Genomic DNA, 24,335 nt, shown 5'->3' with positions numbered 1-24,335 from the left:
AATTTCCGCCACTTGTGGAGGACAACCAATGGAGGTGGACGGTGCTCCGACGCCGCTCGTTCAGAGCAGGGAGACCCTCTGACCTCTTGAGCTCTGAGTAATCGTTCTCTAGACGTGCCGTCAATTTTCGACCACGCCGGCGCAGTGAACCCCCCCCCCCCCGCGTTTCAAATAAGACGCAGCGATGTCAGCCGTTGGGGCAAAAAAACCATTGGCATTTCCTGAACAGTTGCATTGTGGTCCTCCTGTCCGACCTAGATCACCGTTACCGTCAAATTAAATGTTAGCAGATGTGGCCGACTGACGGCAGCGTTGATGCGGAGACAGACAACTGTGGTGGGCCGGTTTCGTCCTCATTAGAGCTCATCAGCTCAGTATAGTCACCACTGCTCACTGCTGGGAATTCTAATCGTCGAGCACCCTCTTACTCAACATGGGCCCAATGATAAGAATTATTAAAATGTATAAAGCGCCCTTAAACGATTGTTCTCAGGGCGCTATAACCGGAAAGGCGGAAAATAGTTTGACGTCAACCAAGGAAAGAAGAAACGAGAAAGACGTTTGAAAATAACTAAAGAGAGAGAAAGCCACTTTAAACAGATACGTTTTACGATGCGCTTTATGCAGAACTTGTGCTTTGCGGGCCTGCGCTGTTATTCTGTTACGATTGGCGTTTTCTCGTCGCTTTCCGATGTGAGGGTGTGTAGGCCGTGGCAAAACGCCTCTCCCAGCCAACGCTGGCCGGTGTTCCATCCCTCCCGCGTGACGGTGGGCGCATTGTGTGCCGGTCAAAAAGGGATGCGTTCGCAGGAAAAAAAACACAACAACGGCCAATTTATGCATGTAAAATTAAAAAAATTCGGCAAAAAATAACCCACCGTGGCCTTGAAAGAAAAACATCGGCGGTTATACATTTTTATTGTATGGCCCACGGTCGTGCTGACGAATGCGCCGAGTGTCCTCGTTTATTGTGCTCGTGCCTCGCTGCTCACTCCAGCGGCGGCGGTGGCATCGCTAACAATGATTGAGCTGCTTTGTGTTGCGGGCTACGTGCGCACGTCGCTTGTGATCGTCGCCCAAGATCGTCAACTCGGGCTGCGCTTGAGAACCCACCCAATCGGTTTGTAATCGCAAATGAGGGAAACCCCGGGCCCAAGTCCAGGGCTCTCAGCAGCGACGCCAGCTGCTTGGGCTGATGCCGTTACGATGGGAGAGAGAGAGAGAGAGCCAGCTCAGACAGCCACAGACCTCGCTTTGTTAATATTTAATTCGTAACGAATTCAAACTACTTGTGATTGCTGCATTGCACTTCACGCAGATCGATATCGCCGAGCTATCTTCCATTTTATTTTCGAAATATATCTCCACGAGCACAAGACACGGCGTCCCTGTGGACAAGTTGTATAATGTCTTAACAAATGGTAGGAGATGTTCCACGTGTTATCGTCGTCGTCGTTGTCAGCGCTGTCTTCCCACTGCTGGGCAAAGGCCTTCTCTCAGACTCTTCCATTCCTTACTTTCCTCCCTTGCTGAAGTCAGTCTATTGGTCTCTGTGTGAGTCTATGGGTCTCTGTGTGAGTGTATGAGTCTCTGTGTGAGTGTATGGGTCTCTGTGTGAGTGTATGGGTCTCTGTGTGAGTCTATGGGTCTCTGTGTGAGTCTATGGATCTCTGTGTGAGTCTATGAGTCTCTGTGTGAGTCTATGTGTCTCTATGTGAGTCTATGAGTCTCTGTGTGAGTCTATGGGTCTCTATGTGAGTCTATGGGTCTCTGTGTGAGTGTATGGGTCTATGTGTGAGTGTATGGGTCTCTGTGTGAGTGTATGGGTCTCTATGTGAGTCTATGGGTCTCTGTGTGAGTCTATGGATCTCTGTGAGTCTATGGGTCTCGGTGTGAGTCTATGGATCTCTGTGAGTCTATGGGTCTCTGTGTGAGTGTATGTGTCTCTATGTGAGTCTATGGGTCTCTGTGTGAGTGTATGAGTCTCTGTGTGAGTGTATGGGTCTCTGTATGAGTCTATGGGTCTCTGTGTGAGTGTATGTGTCTCTATGTGAGTCTATGGGTCTCTGTGTGAGTGTATGAGTCTCTGTGTGAGTGTATGGGTCTCTGTGTGAATCTATGGATCTCTCTGAGTCTATGGGTCTCTGTGAGTGTATGGGTCTCGGTGTGAGTCTATGGATCTCTGTGAGTCTATGGGTCTCTGTGTGAGTGTATGAGTCTCTGTGTGAGTGTATGAGTCTCTCTGTGAGTGTATGGGTCTTTGTGTGAGTCTATGGGTCTCTGTGTGAGTGTATGAGTACTCCGTCCTCACACGTGTGGCCAATTAGTTCTAAACATTCGGATACAGGTGGAGACGGTGAAGTTGTTGATTGTTTTTACGTTGCAATTGTGCCGAGAGATCAATTGTTCTCACGATTTGCAAAGCAGCGGACGAATGATGACGATGCATGTGCCTGTGCGCACCGCACGTATCGGTTGTCCCAGGTGTCTCCTCTCAAGGCGGGTGCTCCAAATCAGGAGACGCGCACTCACAATTGAACGTCAGAGTTTAATTGCACGTGGCTCGGTGTCTCAGGGGTGGGGGGGGGGCTGATTCCCTGCCAGAGCACTGAGCCAGCGCCGTGGGAGATCTCAAGTTGGAGGTTTCTTTTGTGCGGTTAGTTTTGTTGTCCTTCCACCCGCACCTCCGATGAGCACGGTCGGCGTGCAGTCTATAGCGACCTGCTGTGCATGGTGGTGGTCACCCATCCAAGCACGATCCAGGCTCAAACCTGGTTAGCTTGTCAGATCTGAGCGTGGCCTCTTTGGATAGATGAATACATGATCATTATTCATATCTGACAAGGTCGGGTGCAAGGGTGATTTGGTCAGAGACTTCAGAGAGCCTCGTCACTGATACGAGTAAAATTTCCCCTTGAAGGAACTTTAAATATGGTGTCTGTGCTGTCATTCTTTTGCGAGCCGTTTCGGGATATTCCACTGCTCACTGGGAGCAAACCTCGTGGAAATTTCGGCACCGTAACGGCACTGTCAGCAAGATTACAATTGGAGAAAGAAAAATGTAAACCGTTAACAGCGTGTGCTATAACAGAGCAATCGAATATTGTTCTTTATAATTTACAGATTATTATTGCAGTTATTGTTATTACATATTGACCGTTTCCTCCCTATGTTCACTCGTGGCCAGGAACGTTACTGCGTTATTCGCCATCGGAACAAGGTGCCTGCATTCGCGAGCGCTGTCAAGAACGTAACCGTCGCGGATAGACATCGGGGTTTTTACCGCATTACAATTTCAGTTGGAACTTCAGCTCCCAATCGGTGGGGACTCCTTGGCCCAGCGTCTGCCCGCATCGCGACCACTGTTGGTTTGCTCCAGAGTGGAACGGATTCGGTCAAAATCCTGGAGAGGGGAAGACGGTGGACTGAGTCGAGTTCTGACCCAATGTTTGAATGTCGCAGCCCTTCTGGCGGAGCGCCACCCACTCGCATTCTCAAGTTGTGCCGTTCGTCCGAGTGCGTTGAAACCCAGGTCAGGCCTTGGAAGGCTCACTTAATACACTGGATTGCACGCATTTTTGTTTGAATTCAGTGCAAAATGTTTTTTAATGCACATGAAAGCTGAGGGAGAACATTTCTACCCATTAAAAATATATCCTCGTGCGAGAAATTTCAATGACTTGGTTTTAAGTAAAATCATGTAAATCTGTTCGTTTTATTTTGCTCACCTACAGATGAAATTCTCATGAAAGTATTGTCTCTGACGGGTGCTCAAACTCATCGAAGTGCAGGGCTCAACGTGGGAGGAGGGCTGGGGGTGGTTTTTGTTGGTCCCTGCTGATGACTACTCAGCGCCGATACTGCGATTCAGATTTTATTTGCTAAATCAAAATGTTAGCCCGGTACAGCCAATATTGCTGCAATTGGCGTTCGCGTGCGGAATTCAGTTCCGTTATGTGTGTGTTGTAGTTTGTTAATGTGAACACATTCGTGAGATATTGATGCTGATACCGGGTTTTTAATTGATCTAATTGGGCTTCAAACTCATGCAGGAGTCACGGGTTACAGATAAATTCCATTTTAGAAATCCTAATTACGAACTATCACGTGATCCTCATCGCTTGTTCTTCTTTCCTGGGAGTTATTTTGTATTATTGTTATTTATTATTCTTCTTCATTATTATACCATTATGTATGCATGAGCCTAAAATTGCTCCGTATTTACACAAGCTGGCTGCAGTGTGTGTGTTTATGCGTACAGTATACGCGTGCTATGAGTAATGTACAGTTACTACTCTTTGTTTTTTTCGGTAAAATAAATGAAAAAACAACTAAATTAACTCACAGTGATTTAATTTAGTTGTTTTTTCATTCATTTCATTTAATGTTTTACCTACGTGACTTTACCGAAAAAAAAACAAAGAGTATGAATCCTTGCAGTCACGAAAACTTCAAATCTAGAATGTATAGTTACTGTTAAGATTTTTTTTCCAATCCGCTGCTGGATGATGGCCTCCTCACCCCACATTGGTAACAGTGTGCCGTTTGACCATGCTGGCCAGCTCGGGTTTTTAGACAGGAGGGCCCATGACCGGTTCCGATATCATTCGCCACTGACATCAGCTATGGTTGTGAATCGAACTCGGGTCGCCCAGGTTCTTCGTGCAGCTCATTCACCACTGAGCCACCCCCCACGACTCCTCACCGCCACGGCTCCGTATATCTGGACGTGCGTTGCCGTATTCCTGTTTCGAGTGGTCGGTGCATTTCCCGTCCAATCTTGGTGACCTGGGTTAAATTCTAGACCGTGATGCATGACCTCAGCGGCTGTTGGATTCCCCGAGGTGGAGTTAGCCTTGAATGAGTACCTCGTGCAGTGCATGAAAGTCAACGCTGGGAAGACAAAAGTGGCTGGGCATGGCAATAGCCACGCAACACTGATTGGGTACCGTGTCAGCCTTGATAAATGCTTCAGGGCAATGGTTGCCTCCTGTGGTATTTGAAGATATATTCTGGTTTGTCGTGTCTGCATATTAGGGTGGGATATTGAAATTGTTCGAGGAGCTGATCAGATGAAATAAATTTGTATTCGTGCTATATTTGTTCCTAAACATGAATCCAAAACACTCCAAATATTCAATAATATTGGCGCACCATGTATTCTTTTGGTGGAGTGGTGGTGCAATGGATTGCGGCCTGTGCTACGAAATCCGGCGACCCGAGTTTGATTTGCGGCTATGGCTAACATTAGTGGCGAGTGAGTGATATGACAACCAGTCCTGCCATTGATACGTACTGACCAGTGTGGCGAACTATGGCTCAACAAAGAATCCCCATAACTGTCACGGCCTGGTGAGGCCTTCCTCTGTTGGTGGATTGAGGTTGGATGGAATGAGTTTTAATTTATTTGATAGATTATTTAAGAACTGTAGGATGCCCTCTGTCGAAGTGGAAATGTACTGGCCACCTGTAACGTCAACAAGAGGCATCTACGCTTTACAAATTATTTTTGTTACTGATTAAAGTGTTTATTAACTTTAAGAAACAAGATAAATTATTTACTTAATGTAGGTTTGCAATACAGCACGTGGCAACACAAATCCATGTCTGTCGATACTTATTTAAAAATGCTGTATCATTTTATAAATCGGCTATTACAATGTATCATCCGATTATTATCTGCAGACCAGGATTGGATTTATCCACCAGACGATGTTATCAACAAGAGAGGCTGATTCGACCCGCTTTGCTTCGTATCGGTTTCGGGTCTGATTGGATCCACGTGATGTCAGGTCCAATAGTGAACAAATATTGAGTTTACACATTACGGTTAAAATTATTTTCTACAAACAGTTTAACACGTAGCAGGCTTTCGCGACCAATATTATTCATAATCGAGGTTTTTTAACGTTAGATCGCGTAAATATATAAATGTGTCGTTAAACCCGCCACCACCCGACACAGCCAATCAATAAGGGTTTGGCGTGTGAACAAAATTCAACAGATTCATGGAACGGATGAAACAATATTTACGATTTGTGGGTTGTTTACTCTCCAACACACCGGTGTGCTGAAGTAGTGACTAATTGACACGTTTTGTTTACGTGGCAAACCTGACCAACTGGCTTTGTCGGGTGGTGGCGGGTTTAACGACACATTTATATTTACGCGACCTAACCCAAAAAAACAACCTCTACTATGGATCCACAAACAGCATTTATTAGAGTAAAAAAAAACCTGGAAAATCAATTGCACTGTTCCAAAAACCAGTCTCCATCTGCACACCGGAGCAAAAAATAATCTAACACACACGCCGATTGGTTATTTTGGGATGAAGTCAATGAGACGTGTTTTTATTTTGAACAAAAAAAAAATCTCATTACAAGCAAGCGGGGGGGGGGGGGGGTCATTTCTCCCGCTTGTAGTTGGACACGCGGCGACATGAAGTTACATGTCCCGCCTCTGCTGCTGCTGCCGCCGCTGCTGCTGCTGCGCGTGTGACGGTGACGCGCGCGTGTGACGGTGACGCGCGCGCGCGCGCGCACGTGCGTGGACTCGCGCGCCGACGCAAATTTCCACGCGAGCCTCTGTTCAGGGCGCCTATTTTGGGAGCCTCCAGGGCACGCGCCCCCACCACCATCTACCCCCCGCTCGCCCCGGCACTGGAGGCCCGGGAGCTTTTTAATAGCGGCGAGCGCCCGGAATAACGAGAGGTCACCGGCTTGAATCCGCTGCTGCGATGCAGTTGTTTCATCGGTCGCATTCGGTGGGGATTTACTCGAAATTCCGTCGGCAGGGACGCATCCAGAGGCTTCTGAAGGTCCGTGCAGATCACCACGTGGCCTTCCAAACCCCCCCTCCCACCTCCTCCTCCTCCCCCTTATTCATTCGTGACAATATCAATACAAAGCAGGCCCCATAGGTTGCCCTATTTTGTGTGAGACTTGGGAGAAAATTACCCCTTGACTTCGCACAAACGGATACTCGTTTTATTGACCCTATCGGGACGCGTGGTGTGATGAGTCAACATATGACTGGGATTTGAACTCGTAGAAACCTTCCAATCGAGCACGCCACCCCCTGCCTCGATGGCAAATCGTTCAGCATACGCTCTTTGTCGCTTTAGGAAACGTTTGAAATCGTCGTGTTTATGCATTGATTGACTATAAAAATATGGCGAAACGTGTAAAGCTAAGAGCGGCGCTGGAGAAGATCCATACTCACACCAGACCTGGCTCCCAGTGCCTGAAGGTTGTTTTGTAGGGTTAAAGAACTGCTTGTGATGGAACGTGACTCACGAGTGAAGTTACAGCACGTGCACCCTGTGCTCGTGTCAAAGCAACGCTGCTGAAATGACGCGCTCCCAGAAGGCGTTGCGGCTGATGCTTTGTGTAAAGGATATACTTTGAGGTTGTTCTTTTTACGGGGAGAGACAAATATGGGAAGGAGGCTTTTTATGTTGTGCTGTGAATTAAACCCTTGGGACATCAATTATGGTGGTGATGATGGTGGTGATGCTGATCGTGGTGATGATGGTGGTGGTGGTGATGATGGTGGTGGTGATGATGGTGGTGGTGATGATGGTGATGATAATGGTGGTGATGATGGTGGTGGTGATGATGGTGGTGATGGTGATGATAATGGTGGTGATGATGGTGATGATGGTGGTGATGATAATGGTGGTGATGCTGGTGATGATAATGGTGGTGATGATGATCATGGTGATGGATCGAGTGCGATGTCAACATCTGATGGGGTCCACCTAGAGTCCGAGAGAAATCGTGAAGCTTCATCCAGGCAACTCTCCGCTCTCTCTCTCTCTCCGTGTCCTACCACTTTATTTTTTAATCATACAGTTAATTGCTCGCAGCATTTATATCCAAGTGGGGATTCCTCCAATTCTGCTAAAGAGCTCCTTAATTAATCACACGGTCAATCAACCAAGCACAGCAGTGTTAATGCTCTCACCTTTTCACGTTTTCCAACTAATTTGGCAAGCGCCATATGAATCTGCTTCATCCATCCATTTACCCGTCTGTCCATCTGTTTGGAGCGGCAGTGTCGCGCTACAAACCCGGTGACCTGGCTTCGATTACCACTCACGGGTCAACACCAGTAACGATTATTTTAACCGTTCCTGGGCCTCCTCTAGGTTGACTCAGCTTCAAATGAGTATCTGGTGCGGTGTGTCAACATTGCTACTTAGGGAGACAAAGGCGGCCGGGCGTGGTGCTGGCCACCCACACCCTCGTGTGCCGTGCCGGCCTTCATAGGTGCTTGCTAACAGCATTTGCCCCAACAGTCTGTTAAGGGTACACGGGGAATCTTTGCCTTTGGAGGGGTGAAGTAGTTGGGAGCTGAGAGGATGGAGTGTGCAAGGTTCCTAGTTCCACTCCCGTTCAGGGGTTAGGATTAGCCCATCATCCCACCAGGGCCTATAAAATAGCTATCACTTCGTGGCGAAGTGAAAAGTGGTTTGCAATTCGCAATGGCATTGGCTCTGTCAAGGGAATGTGGAATTGTGACCGCCGGCTGACGAATGATACGAGCATCCCCCTCCTCACTCGTTTGTCCAAGGGAGAGACACTTTGACCTTTGACCCGAGGGATCGTGTTGGCATATGGTGCAAAGAGAGAGAGAGAGAGACGGAGAGACGACCGCGTCAATCGTGAACGCTGGTGCCCATGGACAGAAAGGCACGGGCGCACGCTCGCAGGCGGTCTCGCAATGCTTCGCCGGCTTCATTCGAACTCTTTTCTGCGCGTACGACGACGCGCACGCGCCGTCGTACGTGCTCGGACCCGTTGCTTTCTGTGCGCGTGCGGTGTGCGGGCTGTATAAGGCGGCACTCTGCACTGTACAGGGTGGTCCACGTGTCTTTAATTTTCGACAACTTAATATTGGTTTGAAGTTCAGGTTTCAATTAAGACAGAAATGAATTTGGAAAGGAAGAAAAAAATGTTAGGGGTATATTAATTTGGGGGGGGGGGGGGGGAGTGGTGTTCACAAGACATCTGGACCATCCTTGCACTATGAACTTGGCGGCCTGAGTTCGATTCCCGGCCATGGCTTAAACATCAAGAGGCGAGTGATGTCTGAAGCAGGCGTAGCGCACATGTCGCTCACTTGACCAACCCGCAGTGACCGAAATAGGTGAAGTATGGTTCCACAACCCCTGCTCCCCCGTGACCAACGAAAAGTAGTGGGAGTGGGCCTTCATCCAGCAGTGGATTGTAAACAGTTCTTCGTTAATGCCCGCTCCTCGTTACAACGATCGTCATCAGCCAGTGTGACAAGGCGAAACGGTACACAAAAAAACCCAACAGGAGTGCAAAATAGCGAATAAGTATATATAAATAATTATAAATTTGAAGCTTTCATGACTGCAAGGATTCATATTCTTAGGTTTTTTCGGTAAAGTCACGTAGGTAAAAAATAAATAAAAATAAAAAAATAAAATAAAATTTTATTTTTATTTTAATAAAATAAAAGTAATAAAATAAAATTTTATTTTTATTTTACTTTTATCAATTTTTTACCTATGTGACTTTACCGAAAAAACCTAAGAATATATATAAATAATTATGTCGATTCCATAAGTCCGATTGTTCAACACTCAAGGCGAGCTTGCAGGGGTCACCGGTTTGAGTGTCTTTACCCCCCAATCCTGCACACCTCTGTCCGTGAGTCGCTCGCCAGACCGCGCTGCGGTCGGGTGAAGTGTCAGGTGCAAGGCGCCACGGTGGCTCGGAGATGTTAACTACCTCGCCTGGTATACAGGAGGTCGTGGGTTCCACCCCAACACTGGCGCCTGCTGCTGTATAGTTGGAGTTTGCGTGTCTCTCGCTTCGCGGTCATGGGGATTTTTTCCTGGACTTTCCCTCCACATTTAGAATCAACATCACGCATTTGGCTGCTGCTGCAGATTTCTACGTGGTGATGAGCCACTTCGTTGAGCTATCGTTTGTGGGCCAGGCCGCTTCTGAGAAAACAGCTACACAGCTCAGTGGGCCTTACATGGTCAAATAAACAAATCAAGATGAAACAATGGTTCAGTTTGAGTTTAGTTCAAGGTTCGGCGCACCCCTTCCAAGGTGTCTGGCCCGCGTGGAAGAGGAGGCCAAGCACCCCCCAGAGACGCCTCCAGCGGAGTTCCTTCTGCCAGCGGGCACGGGCGTGGGGGCTATTGCAGGGCTGCACCCTTTCACATCATAAATCAGACTGTGTTCCCCGTACGCACTTCAGGAATGCCAGAAAAGGGATTGCAATCGACGAATGAAAAGTCTTCGGTCATCGCAGACCGATGACTTTTGACAGGTGACCCGTTCTCAGTGGCGTTTATAAGCAGCTTGCAATTGTCAGGGGCAATATTAATCACCACACGTGTCCCTGGTGGTGGTGGGTTCAGCTGGGGGAGCGTGGCGGCGATGGCGGCAGGAACGAGGCCTGTGGAACAGCAGCAGCAAACGACGCGAGGGCTTTGACATTTGACGTTTGGCAGAGGCCGGAGGCTCTCGGTCGAGTGGTGGTGGCGGGTGGGGGGGGGCTTCCCAGGCGGAGGCTGCACACACTCGAGGGTGTGGGCAGGCGGGCGTTGTGTGTGGCAGTACCGTCATACCAAGGCCATAAATATAATAAATATTGGGGGGGGGGGGGGGGACACATCCACCCCCCCAATATTCAAATATGCGCAAAATGTCCCCCCTAATATATTGCTATAAAATAGATTTCTGTTTATATGATTGTGGTTATAGTTGTACTTTATTAATCCCTAATCTCTGCCATTACAAACAATGCAACAAGAAATGGTAATAAAGAAAAAACAGAGCAATGTAATACAATACACTATTAGACATTATTGTAAAAAATAAAAAAAAAAGTCCATCCTGTGTGTTAGTGAATTTTTTTTTTATTTTAGGCAGGAAATTCGCTTTCAAACTTAATTTTTTTTCTGGGAGGGGACCCCCAGACCCCCTGGAAGATTTGGTCCCCCCCCAATGTTGACTCCATGGCTGCAGCCTTGGCTTCTGCGACCGTCTGGAACGCTTCTTCCGATTTTTCGGAAGCCACTTTAGCTGTGCACTTTTAGACCATCTAGATTGGAAACTCGTTTCTTTGGAACTGCTCCTTGTGTTTAGTTTGTTGTCCTCCCCCCGGCACCTCTGATGAGGACGGTTTGCTGCATACTGTGGAAAAGAAGTTCAACATTATACGTGTGGGGCTATGTGTCTCCATGTATATATTTAATCTGGACAATGTATGCCTGTTCAAGGGATGTCGTTGATTTTTGGATTACTGTAATTTACAAATTAATTTGTTTGGCATATCCATAAAAGTTTGAATTACGTGTATCTGGAAATGATCTGAAAATATGATATCACAATAAGGGACAGCACTCCCATGGCATCACGTCCATGCTTTTCCCGCCAAAAGGGCCATCACGTGACAGGATTTTGACGGTGCTGCACTAAACTATTTTTTATTCTACCAGTTAAGGTCCACTGAGCTATATACAGATGGCGACAAATGACAGCCCAACGAAGTGTTTCATCACGTGGAATTTAAAGCAGCCAAATACTCTGAACTTAAATAAATGGTCGCTAACAGCACTTGCCCCGATAGCCTACCTGCATTCACCATGGCAGCGGTAGGGCCTGCAAAAATAAAACCTCTGTATTATCCATGGCTCCATTCTTCCAATTATTTGCGATTTCACCCCACCCCCCGCGCATTGAGCAAAACCGCTTTACAACGCGGGCAAGAGGACTCGGCTCAGCAAATTTCTGCAGCTATCTGCAATATTTTTCTCCGCAGATCAGAGGAGCAAGATCGCTGATAATTCTGCGAATAATAGGATCTGCGATGTTGGTCACCGGTATCGCCGCGGCCAGGAGGGGTTCTGTTCGTTGTCCGCGTCGTGTTGCGTTTACGCGGAGCGGTGGCGCAGTGGTGAGTGCACTGAGCCACCCGAGTTCAACTCCACATCATGACCAACGTGTGGCGGATATTTAAACCAGTCCTGGGCCCCCACTAGGCCGTGCCGGATTAAGCTAGTGTGGGGCCTGTAGCAAATGTTATAAAGTGGCCCTAAATGAAAAAAAAACATTAATATTCAAACACAAATTTTTTACTTGCGTTGTAAAGTAATTGTATTTTTTCATTTGCTATACAGCTGGATAATACGACAAATCGCTTATCTTGAACACCCAGTCTTTCATAAAAGTTGAAGGCAGTCTAGTACTATAGTAATAGAGCAAGTGCAGAATCACTGAACCGGAATTGATAGCTTGAAAGCATTTATCGCGGGGCCCTTGAAAGTGTGCGGCCCGTAGCATATGTAGCTACTTTTGCTACTAGGATAATCCGGCACTGCCACTAGGTCGACTCAGCCTTGAATGTGGTGTGTAAACATCCACTCTGGGGAGACAAACGTGACAGGGCGTGATAATAGCCATCCACTCCCTTGTTGGCCTTCATAGGTGCTCGCTGACAGCGATTTTTGTCTTTGAGTTTCATCAACCTGTCTGGTCGTGTACATACCACATTCTCTGTATTATCAGACGCGCTGTGTTCACTTTAAAGCACACCGTTTGCGGGTGCGTCTTACTTTTCGGGGTGTCCTGTAATCAGGAGAATACCGCACATATGCACGTGTGTGTACTTAATGTGTAAGTGCACAGGATATGTGTGTGTGTGTGTCAAATAATATTCGCAATGGACTCTTGCCTGGTTGAGTACGGAACAATGAATTGAAATGCGAGAGGTGACACTTGAAGCTGTGGTGCACGGATACCTCGGAGGAATGGAAGTATCTTGGGAATGCATTGTGTTGTCCAGAGGTGGAACACGTAGGGAAGTAAGTCTATAAACAGGGCACTCTTTAAACAAAGCTCAAACAAGTTCACGGAGGATGTGGAATGTTGTGTTTGGTTAAAGCCCCTGTTAAGTTTCAAAAAATGCCTTGCACCTACGTGTAAAATGCCTATCTAGAACCCAAAGGAATTCCACAAGACAGATCTCAAGAGATAGGCTTTACAATTCCTTGCAAGACAATTTTAAAGGTTTGTAAAATATATTCGGCAGGAAAGGTGGTACATGCTCCCCTGCTGGTAATCCAGCTCCGAAGAGGCGTACACACTCGCCAATGATGCTGTGGCCTTAAAAGTAAAATTTCGAAGAGGTGACTTTTGGGGCAATTTAATGATCATTATCTCACGTTAAGATTTTATATTGTGCCGTTCATGCAAATTACATCTTACAATCACCGAGGCACCACAGACGAGATCGAAAGCTGCCAGACGGTGAGCCGGCGCCAACAATTGCTCTGCAATTCTCTACATATTAAGATGTTCTCAGCCACGAGTGAGTGTTTATTATGCATGTGGGAGCACCCGGAGAAAACCCACGCGTGCGAGGGGGCAACGCTCTATCCCATACAGAAGGTGACCGATGACATTCGTCCACTCTTCGCTGTACCGTGTTTGGCTGGCAAGCCAGGATATTACCAGTGCCGGATTAGGCTAGTGCAGGGCCTGTAGCATATATTATAAAGGGGCCCTAAATGAACAAAAAACACATCAATCTTAAAACACAAACATTTTTTACTTGCATTTAATTTGCTATACAGCCAGATAATACGACAAATCGCTAACCTTAAACACCCAGTCGTTCATAAACGTTGAAGGCAGTATAGTACTATATTAATAGAGCAAGTGCAGAATCACTGAACCGGAATTTGGTTAAAGCCGTGAAAGTGCGGGCCCGTAGCATATGTAGCTACGTTTGCTACTCGGATAATCCGGCGCTGGGTATGGCACGAGAAGCTTAACAGCATCTGTGTGTGTTCCACCAACTCCTCGCGTCACGCAGTGATGGATTGCAGGCCACGTGCATAGCCATATCACCCTTCTCCATAGCACGTAGGTGCCATTGCCCCGTGAGGTCGCCTATTATAAACATGCTTTTCTTCTTTCAAGGCCACACACAGTGTTATTGACGATTCTGTTGAGTTGTGTTTGTTTGTGCACCGCTGCCAACACAGCAGCAGCAGCAGCAAACAATGCATTCTACGAACTGTGATTGTTGGGTCACGCACAGAACAAGCATCACACACCTTAAATTTCGTTTTAAAGCTTTCGTGACTGCAGGGATTCATGGTTCTTTCGGTAAAGTCACGTAGAATGGAAATAATAAAATAATAAATATAAAACATTATGTTTTATAATAAAAATAAAACATTATGTTTTTTTTTTATTATTTTATTATTCATTCTACGTGACTTTACCGAAAGAACCAAGAAGATCACACACCTTCCTTCGCAAGATGGTGTTTTCATCTCGGTGTGATCCACCCAACCCTAACTACTTTGTCACCTATATTACGACACTTATCAATCGGGCTGGGTGGCACTGTGGTCGGTATCGCCGGCATCACAATTGCACGGCAGGAAATTCAAATCTCGGAGGCGGTTCAACTCGTGAAACCCTCGGTATCTTAAAAAATAAAAATAGTACCAGAGTGCTCGTTCTGGAGATGGAACCGCACCTACAATGGGCATGCTACGTACAGTGCGAAAGAAGTTCAACGTACACAGTGGCCCTCACATTGCGGGAATGTGGAATTTCCACCACTGGCGCAGAGATGCCAACGGAGTAGAGTGCCCACCCCCCCGCCCCCATCCAGCGGAGAAGAGAGAAGTCCAATTTTGTCTTTGATTGGCGCTCTGAGAAGAGGCCTAAGGCTCACCTTTCTGAAGCAGCATTTGCATTCGCTCAGAGGTTTTTTTTTTGCAAATGAAAGGATTTCAATAACGTTCTCTATTTATGAGGTGCGTATGCAATTAGATTGTAATATTATTCGTTTTTAAAACAAATATTTTTCCTGTAACGTAATTCGCCACAATATTTAGCCATTCGTATAAATTCGTTCACACTTACAATATGCCAGCTGTTCAAGGTAAACGCAGAGGTGCTGAAATAAGGGCAAGAATGTGTGTGTGTCAGCGAACAGGAATGTCGCCGGTGTTTATAACACTGCTACATTGTGTATACACACGTACGGCGTTCGTGTGTCCGCTGTGCGTGCGAGATTTTTATGGGGACCAGCGTGTGTTTTTGCGCGGCAAGCGGTGTCAGAGGGCAGGTTTTTCGCTCACCGAACGCGGGAAACGCGTCCCGAAAAATTGGGGGCGCGCAAAAAATCAAATTCGCTCGGCGTACACGGCACCGTCACCCTAACCCACAATGCACCCCAGGAGACAGCTGCCTGCTGAGTAGGAGCGCATAGAGGGCACACGCAAATGGTGTCCCGCGTCCGAGGAGCACAGTAGCCGCATCTGGGTGAATTCACACAGCGCGTTTGGCTGACTTTTGGGGAGGAATAGGTCAGCAACCCCCCCCCCCCCCCGTATACGCGAAAAACCGGACCCCGCAAAAGGCGCTGCAATCCCTGTCCCATCTTTTGATGAACAAAACAATGTTGACATGTGGTGTCTGGGCTACCTCTGTGGTGGCCTGGCCTAAAATGTGGACTGCCGGCGAATTGCGTAATACGCCAAAGGTGAAAATGTCACGAAATATATTGTGTGCGCCTGGTCACTTCAGGGGAAGACATCGGAAGCTGGAAGTATGTCTCTTGCTCAGTAGCCACCATTAGATAAATATTCATATGCCAGGTAAAACAAACTAAAAAAACTTCATCAGAAAAGATACAAATTGTTTTACATCTCCATTAGGCCCCATGGCGTCAGCGCAGTCCCCAACTCTTACCATCCACTCCGCCTCTCGACCAGCCTCTCCATTAATGTGCAATGAAGAAGAGCCATTGCCCGAAACGTCGCTTGCTATATATATATTTTTTTATTTTCAAGGCCAAACAACGGTGTTATCGACCAACGCGCTGAGTTATTTTTAGTTTTTTTGCACCAATGCCAACGCCGCGGGATTGTCAAAGAATGTGTTCTCAGAGCTGCGGTTGTTGGGTCACGCACAGGGAACCAAGCATCACACACCTCCCCTTCACGGGATGACGTTCTCTTCTTGATGTGATTCACCAACCCGAACTACTTGGTCACTACATTATGTATTCAGTCTTCTACCCATTTTTGCCATTCTGCCCAGATAGAATCGGTGCTTGCTGACAGAATCAGAATATGTATTTATATCGGAGGAATCCGATGAGCTATAAAGCTCTTCTTCTTGGTTCTTTCGATAAAGTCACGTAGAAGGGAAGTAATAAAATAATAAAAATAAAACAATAAAATAATTCTCACGACGTTTCGGCCACAACACAAGCAGCCGTCCTCAGGTCTCCCCGACAGACCTGGTCTTCACCTGAGGACGGCTGCTTGCGTTGTGGCCGAAACATCGTGAGAATTCTTTTATTATGTTTAATTTTTTATTATTTTATTACTTCCCTTCTACGTGACTTTACCGAAAGAACCAAGAAGATGAATCTTTTCAGTCACGAAAGCTATAAATCGAAATATAAAGCTCTTTTTCACAAATGTCCATGAGGCTTGGACCTGTGTGAGTCTACGTTGTCGTGTCTCCCTGGACCAAACGAGCACGAGGCGGCTGCTGCCGCAAGCTCTGATCCACCGGTGGACATTCCACATTCCTACAGCAGGACTTTGTACTCATTCACATTTGACTTCCCCCCACAGTGGTACTCATTGCATCAGCCCGTGCTTAAGAGTTCCTGCAGTCACGAAAGTTTAAAGTAAAAATTTACGTTAATTTGATTATTCATTGTTATGCGACAAACACTCTGTGCGGGACATTCAAAGTTGCCTCATCAGGGGTAAGAGGCCTCTGTTGAGAGCAGCTTCAGAAGTAGTTCTTTGACGTCAACCTCTGTCCTCTGAGAGTGCTGCGTAACGGTGCGCCGCTCACGGCGGAACATTCCAAAGCGGAAACGAGTTAATCTCTTGACACGATGCCGATAGCACATTTGGAATAAAACCGGGGATAAAATAGATAACAATAATAATGATGCCAACTTGTAACGCGCCACCGCACAGCGTCCGCTCGCTCGCGTACAGAGAGAGAGAACGACTCGGAGGCACGAGGAGGAGGAACCGCAGACGAGCGGAAAGGCAGCAGCAGCAGCAAAAGCCACGCAATAAGCCGGCGCCAAATTCCCCCTCCAAGCTCTGCCATCCTCTGTATATGAAGGTGTGATCGGCCAATGAATAAGTGTGTGTGCATGCGGGAGGAAACCGGAGCACCCGGAGAAACCTGGCAGTAGGAGTTTCACATTGTGCAAGTGAAATTGTGGTTTATTGCAACTGTTTTAACCACCGCATTTATACAAAAATAATCTGCCTCCTAAATCTTGGTTTTCATTTGCAATGTTTTATTTTTTCACGAGCCAATCAAACGCATCTAGTTTTACACGGAAATCGTTTGCATTTGCAATTAATATTTTGCATACGGTGCAGCGGGTCCCAGCGATGAGGCAGTGTTGCCCATTTGTCTTCCCCTCCACACCGGAGATTGCACTCAGGGTGGTCTCGTGGTTATAAATACGTTTCCATCCTAACGGCTTGGAGAGCAAGAAACACGCACAGCCCTTCAGCAGCAACAACAACAACCACCGTGTCTCTCTCTCACCTGTAGAGCGGTGGTCGTGTCGCTACGGTTCTCTGCGGTGAGTAACAACATCTTTGAAAACAACGGCGCTACGGCTTCTCTAAATGAAAATAACGCCGAACCGCTCGCGCGTTCCGAGACTCGGCGGTGAACTGGACACCCACCCTGCAACTTGCAGACGTCTCAGAACGGGAGAGGGTTAACAACATCGCCGGCTGTCAAACCCTGCGCGCCAAAGATGTCTCGCGCGGCTATGGGAGGTCGGAATTGTCGGGGGCGTAGCTGACCGTGAGCGACTCGTGTCTCCACAGGAGAGAAGAAGCAGACAGGAGGACATCGAGAACAAGAAGAGGGCGCTCGAAGATGAGAAGTTAAACCTGCAGCATTTCAAGGTGAGCGGGCGACCCGTGTGCGTGTACGTGCGTGCGCGCGCGCGCACCATCGCTACGAACCCGACGGCCCGAGTTCAATTCCCGCTCACGGTCGACGCCAGTGACAATTATTAAAACGGTTCTGGGCCTCTCCGAGGTCGACTAATACTCAAATGTGTACCTGGTGCGGTGAGTAAACATCGCCACTCAGGAGACAAAGGTGGCCAGGCGTGGTGCTGGCCACCCACTCCCTCGTGTGTCATGCCAGCCTTCATAGGTGCTGCTCGCTAACAGCGTTTGCCTAAACAGTCTGTTAAGGCTCGACGGGGGATCTAATGTACAATGGAATGGTGTTCTAATATACGTGATCGTTCAGGACCAGGCACTGCATTGGGTTCTAATGTACGTGATCGTTCAGGGCGAGACACTGCAATGGGGTTCTAATGTAGTGATCGTTCAGGGCGAGACACTGCGATGGTGTTTTAATGTAGTGATCATTCGGGGCCAGGCACTGCAATGGGGTTCTAATGTAGTGATCATTCAGGGCCAGACACTGCAATGGGGTTCTAATGTAGTGATCGTTCAGGGCGAGACACTGCAATGGGGTTCTAATGTAGTGATCATTCAGGGCCAGACACTGCAATGGGGTTCTAATGTAGTGATCATTCAGGGCCAGACACTGCCATGGTGTTCTAATGTAGTGATCATTCAGGGCCAGGCACTGCAATGGGGTTCTAATGTAGTGATCGTTCAGGGCGAGACACTGCAATGGTGTTCTAATGTAGTGATTATTCAGGGCCAGGCACAGCAATGGGGTTCTAATGTAGTGATCATTCAGGGCCAGACACTGCAATGGGGTTCTAATGTAGTGATCGCAGAGTATCGGTGACCAGTGAATAAACAACGGTGCAAGCTTCTTAAATCATCCCTCCCGCCCACCTGTGTCCACCGAGCAGTGTAAATGAGTACGCTACAGCCAGCCGATCGGCTGGTCGCGTGTGCGGTGGGGTAGAGCGTGGGCAACTCCCACCTCGTCCACGACGGCTGGCCAGCGTCGAAGGGCGGGTCAAAACAGAGCTCCCTCGAGTCGCGTCCCGATCGCTCGCAGCGACGTGAGCGAGCGATCTCAGGGCTGCACCTTTACCTAGACCCGATTTCAGAGCCATCCTTGTGACGCTCTAAGTCAGAGACACCCACACGCACAGCCACACGTTGGTGGGTTCAAATACCAGATTGGCGGTCTTTACCGTAGCGCTCTGGAATTTCCACGCCAGATTGAGGACCGCAAATGAATATAAGTGCCGCGCAATGCCGTGCTTGTCGATGCGGCGACGCGAACTTGTTGAGTTTTACAACAATTATAAAGCAGTAATAGGTTTAAACGCTTTAAACTGGTACAAAACTGACACCTTTATACAAGGCATCATGTTTGCAATAACCGCAACACAAGCAGTCAAAATGCAAACAAAAAGAAACAACTCTGATAATGGTAATGATATGCACTGTCCTTGAAGTTGATTGGTCCACACCCGAGACAGCTTTCCTTAGAGCCTAGTCTCCATTGCTGTTGGACCAGATGACCCTAAAAGGCGTACAACTGAAAACATTTATAAAATCGCACATAAGATGAAAGTCGTCGCAATAAAAGGGTGGGGGTTATTAAGAAGTGGGGGGGGGGGGTGTAGTTATAGTGGCACCGTGTTCAGAGTTGCGTTTGGCCGGTGACTCGGGGTGTTGGTAATGGCCGTGCCCGAGAGCACTGAGCCAGCACTGAGCCAGCACTGAGCCAGCACTGAGCCAGCATTGAGCCAGCGAGAGCACTGAGCCAGCACAGGCAATGTGCTGGGTTCAGTGGCTCGAATAAGCCACTTCCACCAGGGTGGTGTACATCACCAGATTAGGTCGTCTCAGCTCACTCGGCAATAGAACATTTATCGCGAAAAATTGGTTTCGCCTTTAAATGGATCAGTGCCCAGCTCACGGGGGGGGGGGGGGGGGGCAGAGAGCGGGGCATTCACTCATCTGCAAAAGCTTCAACGTGTGCAGAATAACCGCTCGTTTCAGACGCAAACCCTCGAGGGATGTCAGTCCAGAGCTGCTGTGTAACTCCACAAAGTGGTACCCGCAACGCACGGAGACAACCGAGAGCGGCGATTTGGCATTTTTTCTTGCAGGTTTTTTGTAACTTTTTTTGCTGTGGATTTGTATTTTTTTATATACTCGCAAACTCACGACGTCCACGGATGGCTATAGCTCATGACAGGGGTGGCCACAAAACCTTCTGACACTGCGAACCGCCGACCGACAAAACATATTCATAGGGCCAACAGCGGAAGAGACACGCAAACCTTACGCGTGCGGTGAGCCGCTCACGTGGGCCGGTCACGTGGTTGAGTGGAGTTGGCCAGCTCCGCTCGCAGTGAGATTTTAATTTAAAATTCTTTGGCACGTAAATTTCGATTTCAAGCTTTCGTGACTGTAGGGATTCATCTTCTTGGTTCTTTCGGTAAAGTCATGTAGAATGGAAATAATAAAATAATGAAAATAAAACATAATAAAATAATTCTCACGACGTTTCGGCCACAACGCAAGCAGCCGTCCTCAGGTGGAGAACAGGTCTGTCGAGAAGACAGAGACTCTGTCTTTTCGACAGACCTGTTCTCTGTTCTTCACCTGAGGACGGCTGCTTGCGTTGTGGCCGAAACGTCGTGAGAATTATTTTATTATATTTGATTTTTATTATTTCATTATTTCCATTCTTTGGCACGTGTCGTGTTACTTGCAAGATCTGACCACGTCCGTCCGGTGCTTGCCGAGCTGCATGAGCTTCCGATTGCCGAACGAATACATTTACAAGGTCGCGCTCATTACACACAAAGTGTTTGCCACAAATGAACCGCAATACCTTGCTGATCTTTTCAAGTAGCATCAATCATCATCGCGCAAACTCCGGTCATCCTCGCAGTGGCTTTTTGGCTAACCATCGAACAAAGGCTGTCACTGCATCGCAAGCCTTGATATGTGCTTCTGCAGCCATCTGGGACGCTCTTTCTTCTGCTATTAGGAGGCCACTGGAGCAATGCACTTTTAAATAAATATGTAAAACGAATTTCTTTAGAACTGCAATTTTTGTTTAGTTTGTTGACGTTCCCCCGCACCTCCGATTAACACAGTTGGCTACGTACGGTGCGAAAGAAGTTCAAAGTTCAACGTGCCTACGTACAATTTTAGAAATCTGCGCGAGCACCTGGGGGAGTGGCCACGTCTGGCTCCGCTGCCAAGGTTGAGCGCCCCTGGGCTGCTGCGGCTTCCGCAGATTGTTCCTTTTTTCAAAATTCAGTTACAAATTGGGACGCGTCTCTATCGAGCCGCACGTGAACTGTGACTCGCGAGCCGCGGTTCGCTATCCCCCCCCCCCCAGCCGCTTGCGGCACCTTGCGTTTAACACATTCCTGCGGAAGGAGCTGGTAGGAAGTTGGGTTGCTCGGTCAATGGCCAGGGTGGTGTATTCCGCAAATATGGCCGACCGTGAGGGCGGGCACAAGCCGGCGTGAGTAGGTTAAACGTTGAGTTTTATAAGGGCACCACGGGGTGACCAGCCCCTCCCCACCCCCACCCCCCACCCAGGCCCCCCCTCCCCACCCAGCCCCTCCCCACCCTCCCCTCCCCACCCAGTGCCTCCCCACCCTCCCCTCTCCATCCAGCCCCACCCCTCCCATTTTTGGATGCACGACAGACGGACGGACACAATAATCCCCTGTGGGCTGGTGGAACCAGGTGGTTCCCACCAGTAATAGGCCACTGTTTACTGATGACACTCGGAGGAGATTGACGCTGTGCCCTGCTTAATACGAGGAATCTACCCAAAAAAGATTTCTCCTGAAGATCTATTGGCCGATGGACGTAATGCTATTTAGTTCTGGCAGTGAAACAGAGCAGCTTTCAAAACGTATTTATTTCCAAACACTTCATCTGCCAAGACAGCGAGCGGTGATGTTGTGCATTCCAAACGGCGCTTTGCTATTGTAGGCAGAATGAGGAATGGAAAATTCTTCACTCCCTGCCTTGATGCCAAAAGGACATTTGGGATATAATCTGGTAAAAAAAAAACTAAATAAATAAATTCAGAGCATCAGAATCAAGCCATTGCGTAACTATGAAAAAGATTGCATTCACGTTTCATCTTCACGGATTCCAGACTTGGTATTCTTCGTGTAAATATATTGTGGCACCTTACAGACTCTCATGCACTGCCAGCTTTCCCAGCATTCCTCTTTAAAACCAACAGTTTCCGGTTGCTAATTCCAAGTTGGCCGAGTGTAATCTCGTATATATAGACCGCGAATTAAGTTACAGTTGTCATTTGAACAACTGGATGCAACTGGGAGGAGAATCCAGTTATTGAGCCAATATCATGGACAGAGCTGAATGTCAGGAAGACCATGACCACCGAAGACTTTGAGAAAGGACACTGCACAGAGAGAGAGAGAGTGTCTTAAAATTTACATCTAGGATAAAATCGCGAGTGGCAATTTCGGCTATTGACGGAATTGCTCCTCGCGATTTTGGCTATGCGCGAATCTCATCTGGAGCTCCAGAGACCTGCATCGAGAGAGAAAGTGATGAGATGAAAGTGATGAGATGAAAGTGAAGAGATGGAAGTGAAGAGATGGAGTGATGAGATGGAAGTAATGAGATGAAAGTGATGAGATGAAAGTGATGAGATGAAAGTGATGAGATGGGATGATGAGATGAAAGTGATGAGATGAAAGTGATGAAAGTGATGAGATGAAAGTGAAGAGATGAAAGTGATGAGATGAAGTGATGAGATGAAAGTGATGAAAGTGATGAGATGAAAGTGATGAGATGAAAGTGATGAAATGAAAGTGATGAGATGGAGTGATGAGATGAAAGTGATGAGATGAAAGTGATGAGATGGAAGTGATGAGATGGAAGTGATGAGATGAAAGTGATGAGATGAAAGTGATGAGATGAAAGTGATGAGATGAAAGTGATGAGATGAAAGTGATGAGATGAAAGTGATGAAAGTGATGAAATGAAAGTGATGAGATGGAAGTGATGAGATGAAAGTGATGAGATGAAAGTGATGAGATGAAAGTGATGAGATGAAAGTGATGAGATGGAAGTGATGAGATGAAAGTGATGAGATGAAAGTGATGAGATGAAAGTGATGAGATGAAAGTGATGAGATGAAAGTGATGAAAGTGATGAAATGAAAGTGATGAGATGGAGTGATGAGATGAAGTGATGAGATGAAAGTGATGAAATGAAAGTGATGAGATGGAAGTGATGAGATGAAAGTGATGAGATGGAGTGATGAGTTGAAAGTGATGAGATGAAAGTGATGAGTTGAAAGTGATGAGATGAAAGTGATGAAATGAAAGTGATGAAAGTGATGAAATGAAAGTGATGAGATGAAAGCGATGAGATGAAAGTGATGAGATGAAAGTGATGAGATGCGTAGCATCATTATAATTTCGGTAAGTTCATTTATAAACTATTCCTTAATAGTTTAATATATTTTTAAATTTTACTTTATGTTTAGTTACGTAAAAATGTGTTGTTGTGTTATAATTTTCATATATTTAACATCTTATTTACGTATTTATTTAAGGTAATATTTTGTTTAGGTCAATATCATTATCTACGAAATTTCCTTATCACGAGCATCACCGGAACGTATCCCTCGTCGCGAATGACGAGGTCACACCGTACTCGGTTCAGTCACCGTTGGGAACAGCTACGACTGTGGTTATCTCTGACTATTGCTGCCTTCACATTCACCCAAGCGGCTACCGGCTCGGTCAATTTCGTCTCGTCATCGATTTTTTGAATCGTTTTCAAACATTTTAAAATTAACGCAATCATAAAACGCGATCAATAGGTGCGTGCTAGGCAGCGGGTTTCGTGTGCGCGTTCCTCGTCTCTCCGTGTATATTGTCTGCCGCTGCGTTGTTTTTGTATTGGGTTTGCAATCACTTCCTTCCGGAGAGATTCTGTTGCCGTTGTTGTTATCTCAAATTCCACTTTGTTACAATGCCTCAAAGAGCTATTGCATGGCCACAGTCGAAGAGCGGTTGTGGCTGCGCAACCGAAATTTTGGACCGCACAGTAAGCTCACCGTATAAATTTCGATTTAAAGCTTTCGTTACTGCAGGGATTCATTTTCTTGGTTCTTTCGGTAAAGTCACGTAGAAGGAAAATAATAAAATAATAAAAATAAAACATAATAAAATAATTATCACGACGTTTCGGCCACAACGCAAGCAGCCGTCCTCAGGTGAATAATGAAACACCACCAAGCTTGGAGCGTATATTTAAGCTGGGTTGGTGGCTGCTTGCGTTGTGGCCG

The 24,335-nt window shown here is 47.0% G+C and overlaps 1 protein-coding gene across 1 annotated transcript in view; it reads left to right on the top strand.

The window, feature by feature from the left end:
- Positions 1-24,335, top strand: part of LOC144733318 (uncharacterized) — a 201,448-nt gene that overhangs the window by 4,770 nt on the left and 172,343 nt on the right. Inside the window, exon 2 of the mRNA XM_078615154.1 lies at positions 17,903-17,983. Within this exon, the coding sequence (XP_078471280.1) occupies positions 17,903-17,983 (81 nt within the window). The remainder of the gene's footprint in view (positions 1-17,902; positions 17,984-24,335) is intronic.

Source organism: Lampetra planeri, chromosome 46 (assembly GCF_965212315.1).
Source record: "Lampetra planeri chromosome 46, kcLamPlan1.2.h2, whole genome shotgun sequence".
NCBI classification, from domain to species: domain Eukaryota; kingdom Metazoa; phylum Chordata; class Hyperoartia; order Petromyzontiformes; family Petromyzontidae; genus Lampetra; species Lampetra planeri.
This window is presented reverse-complemented; position numbering and strand designations above follow the sequence as displayed.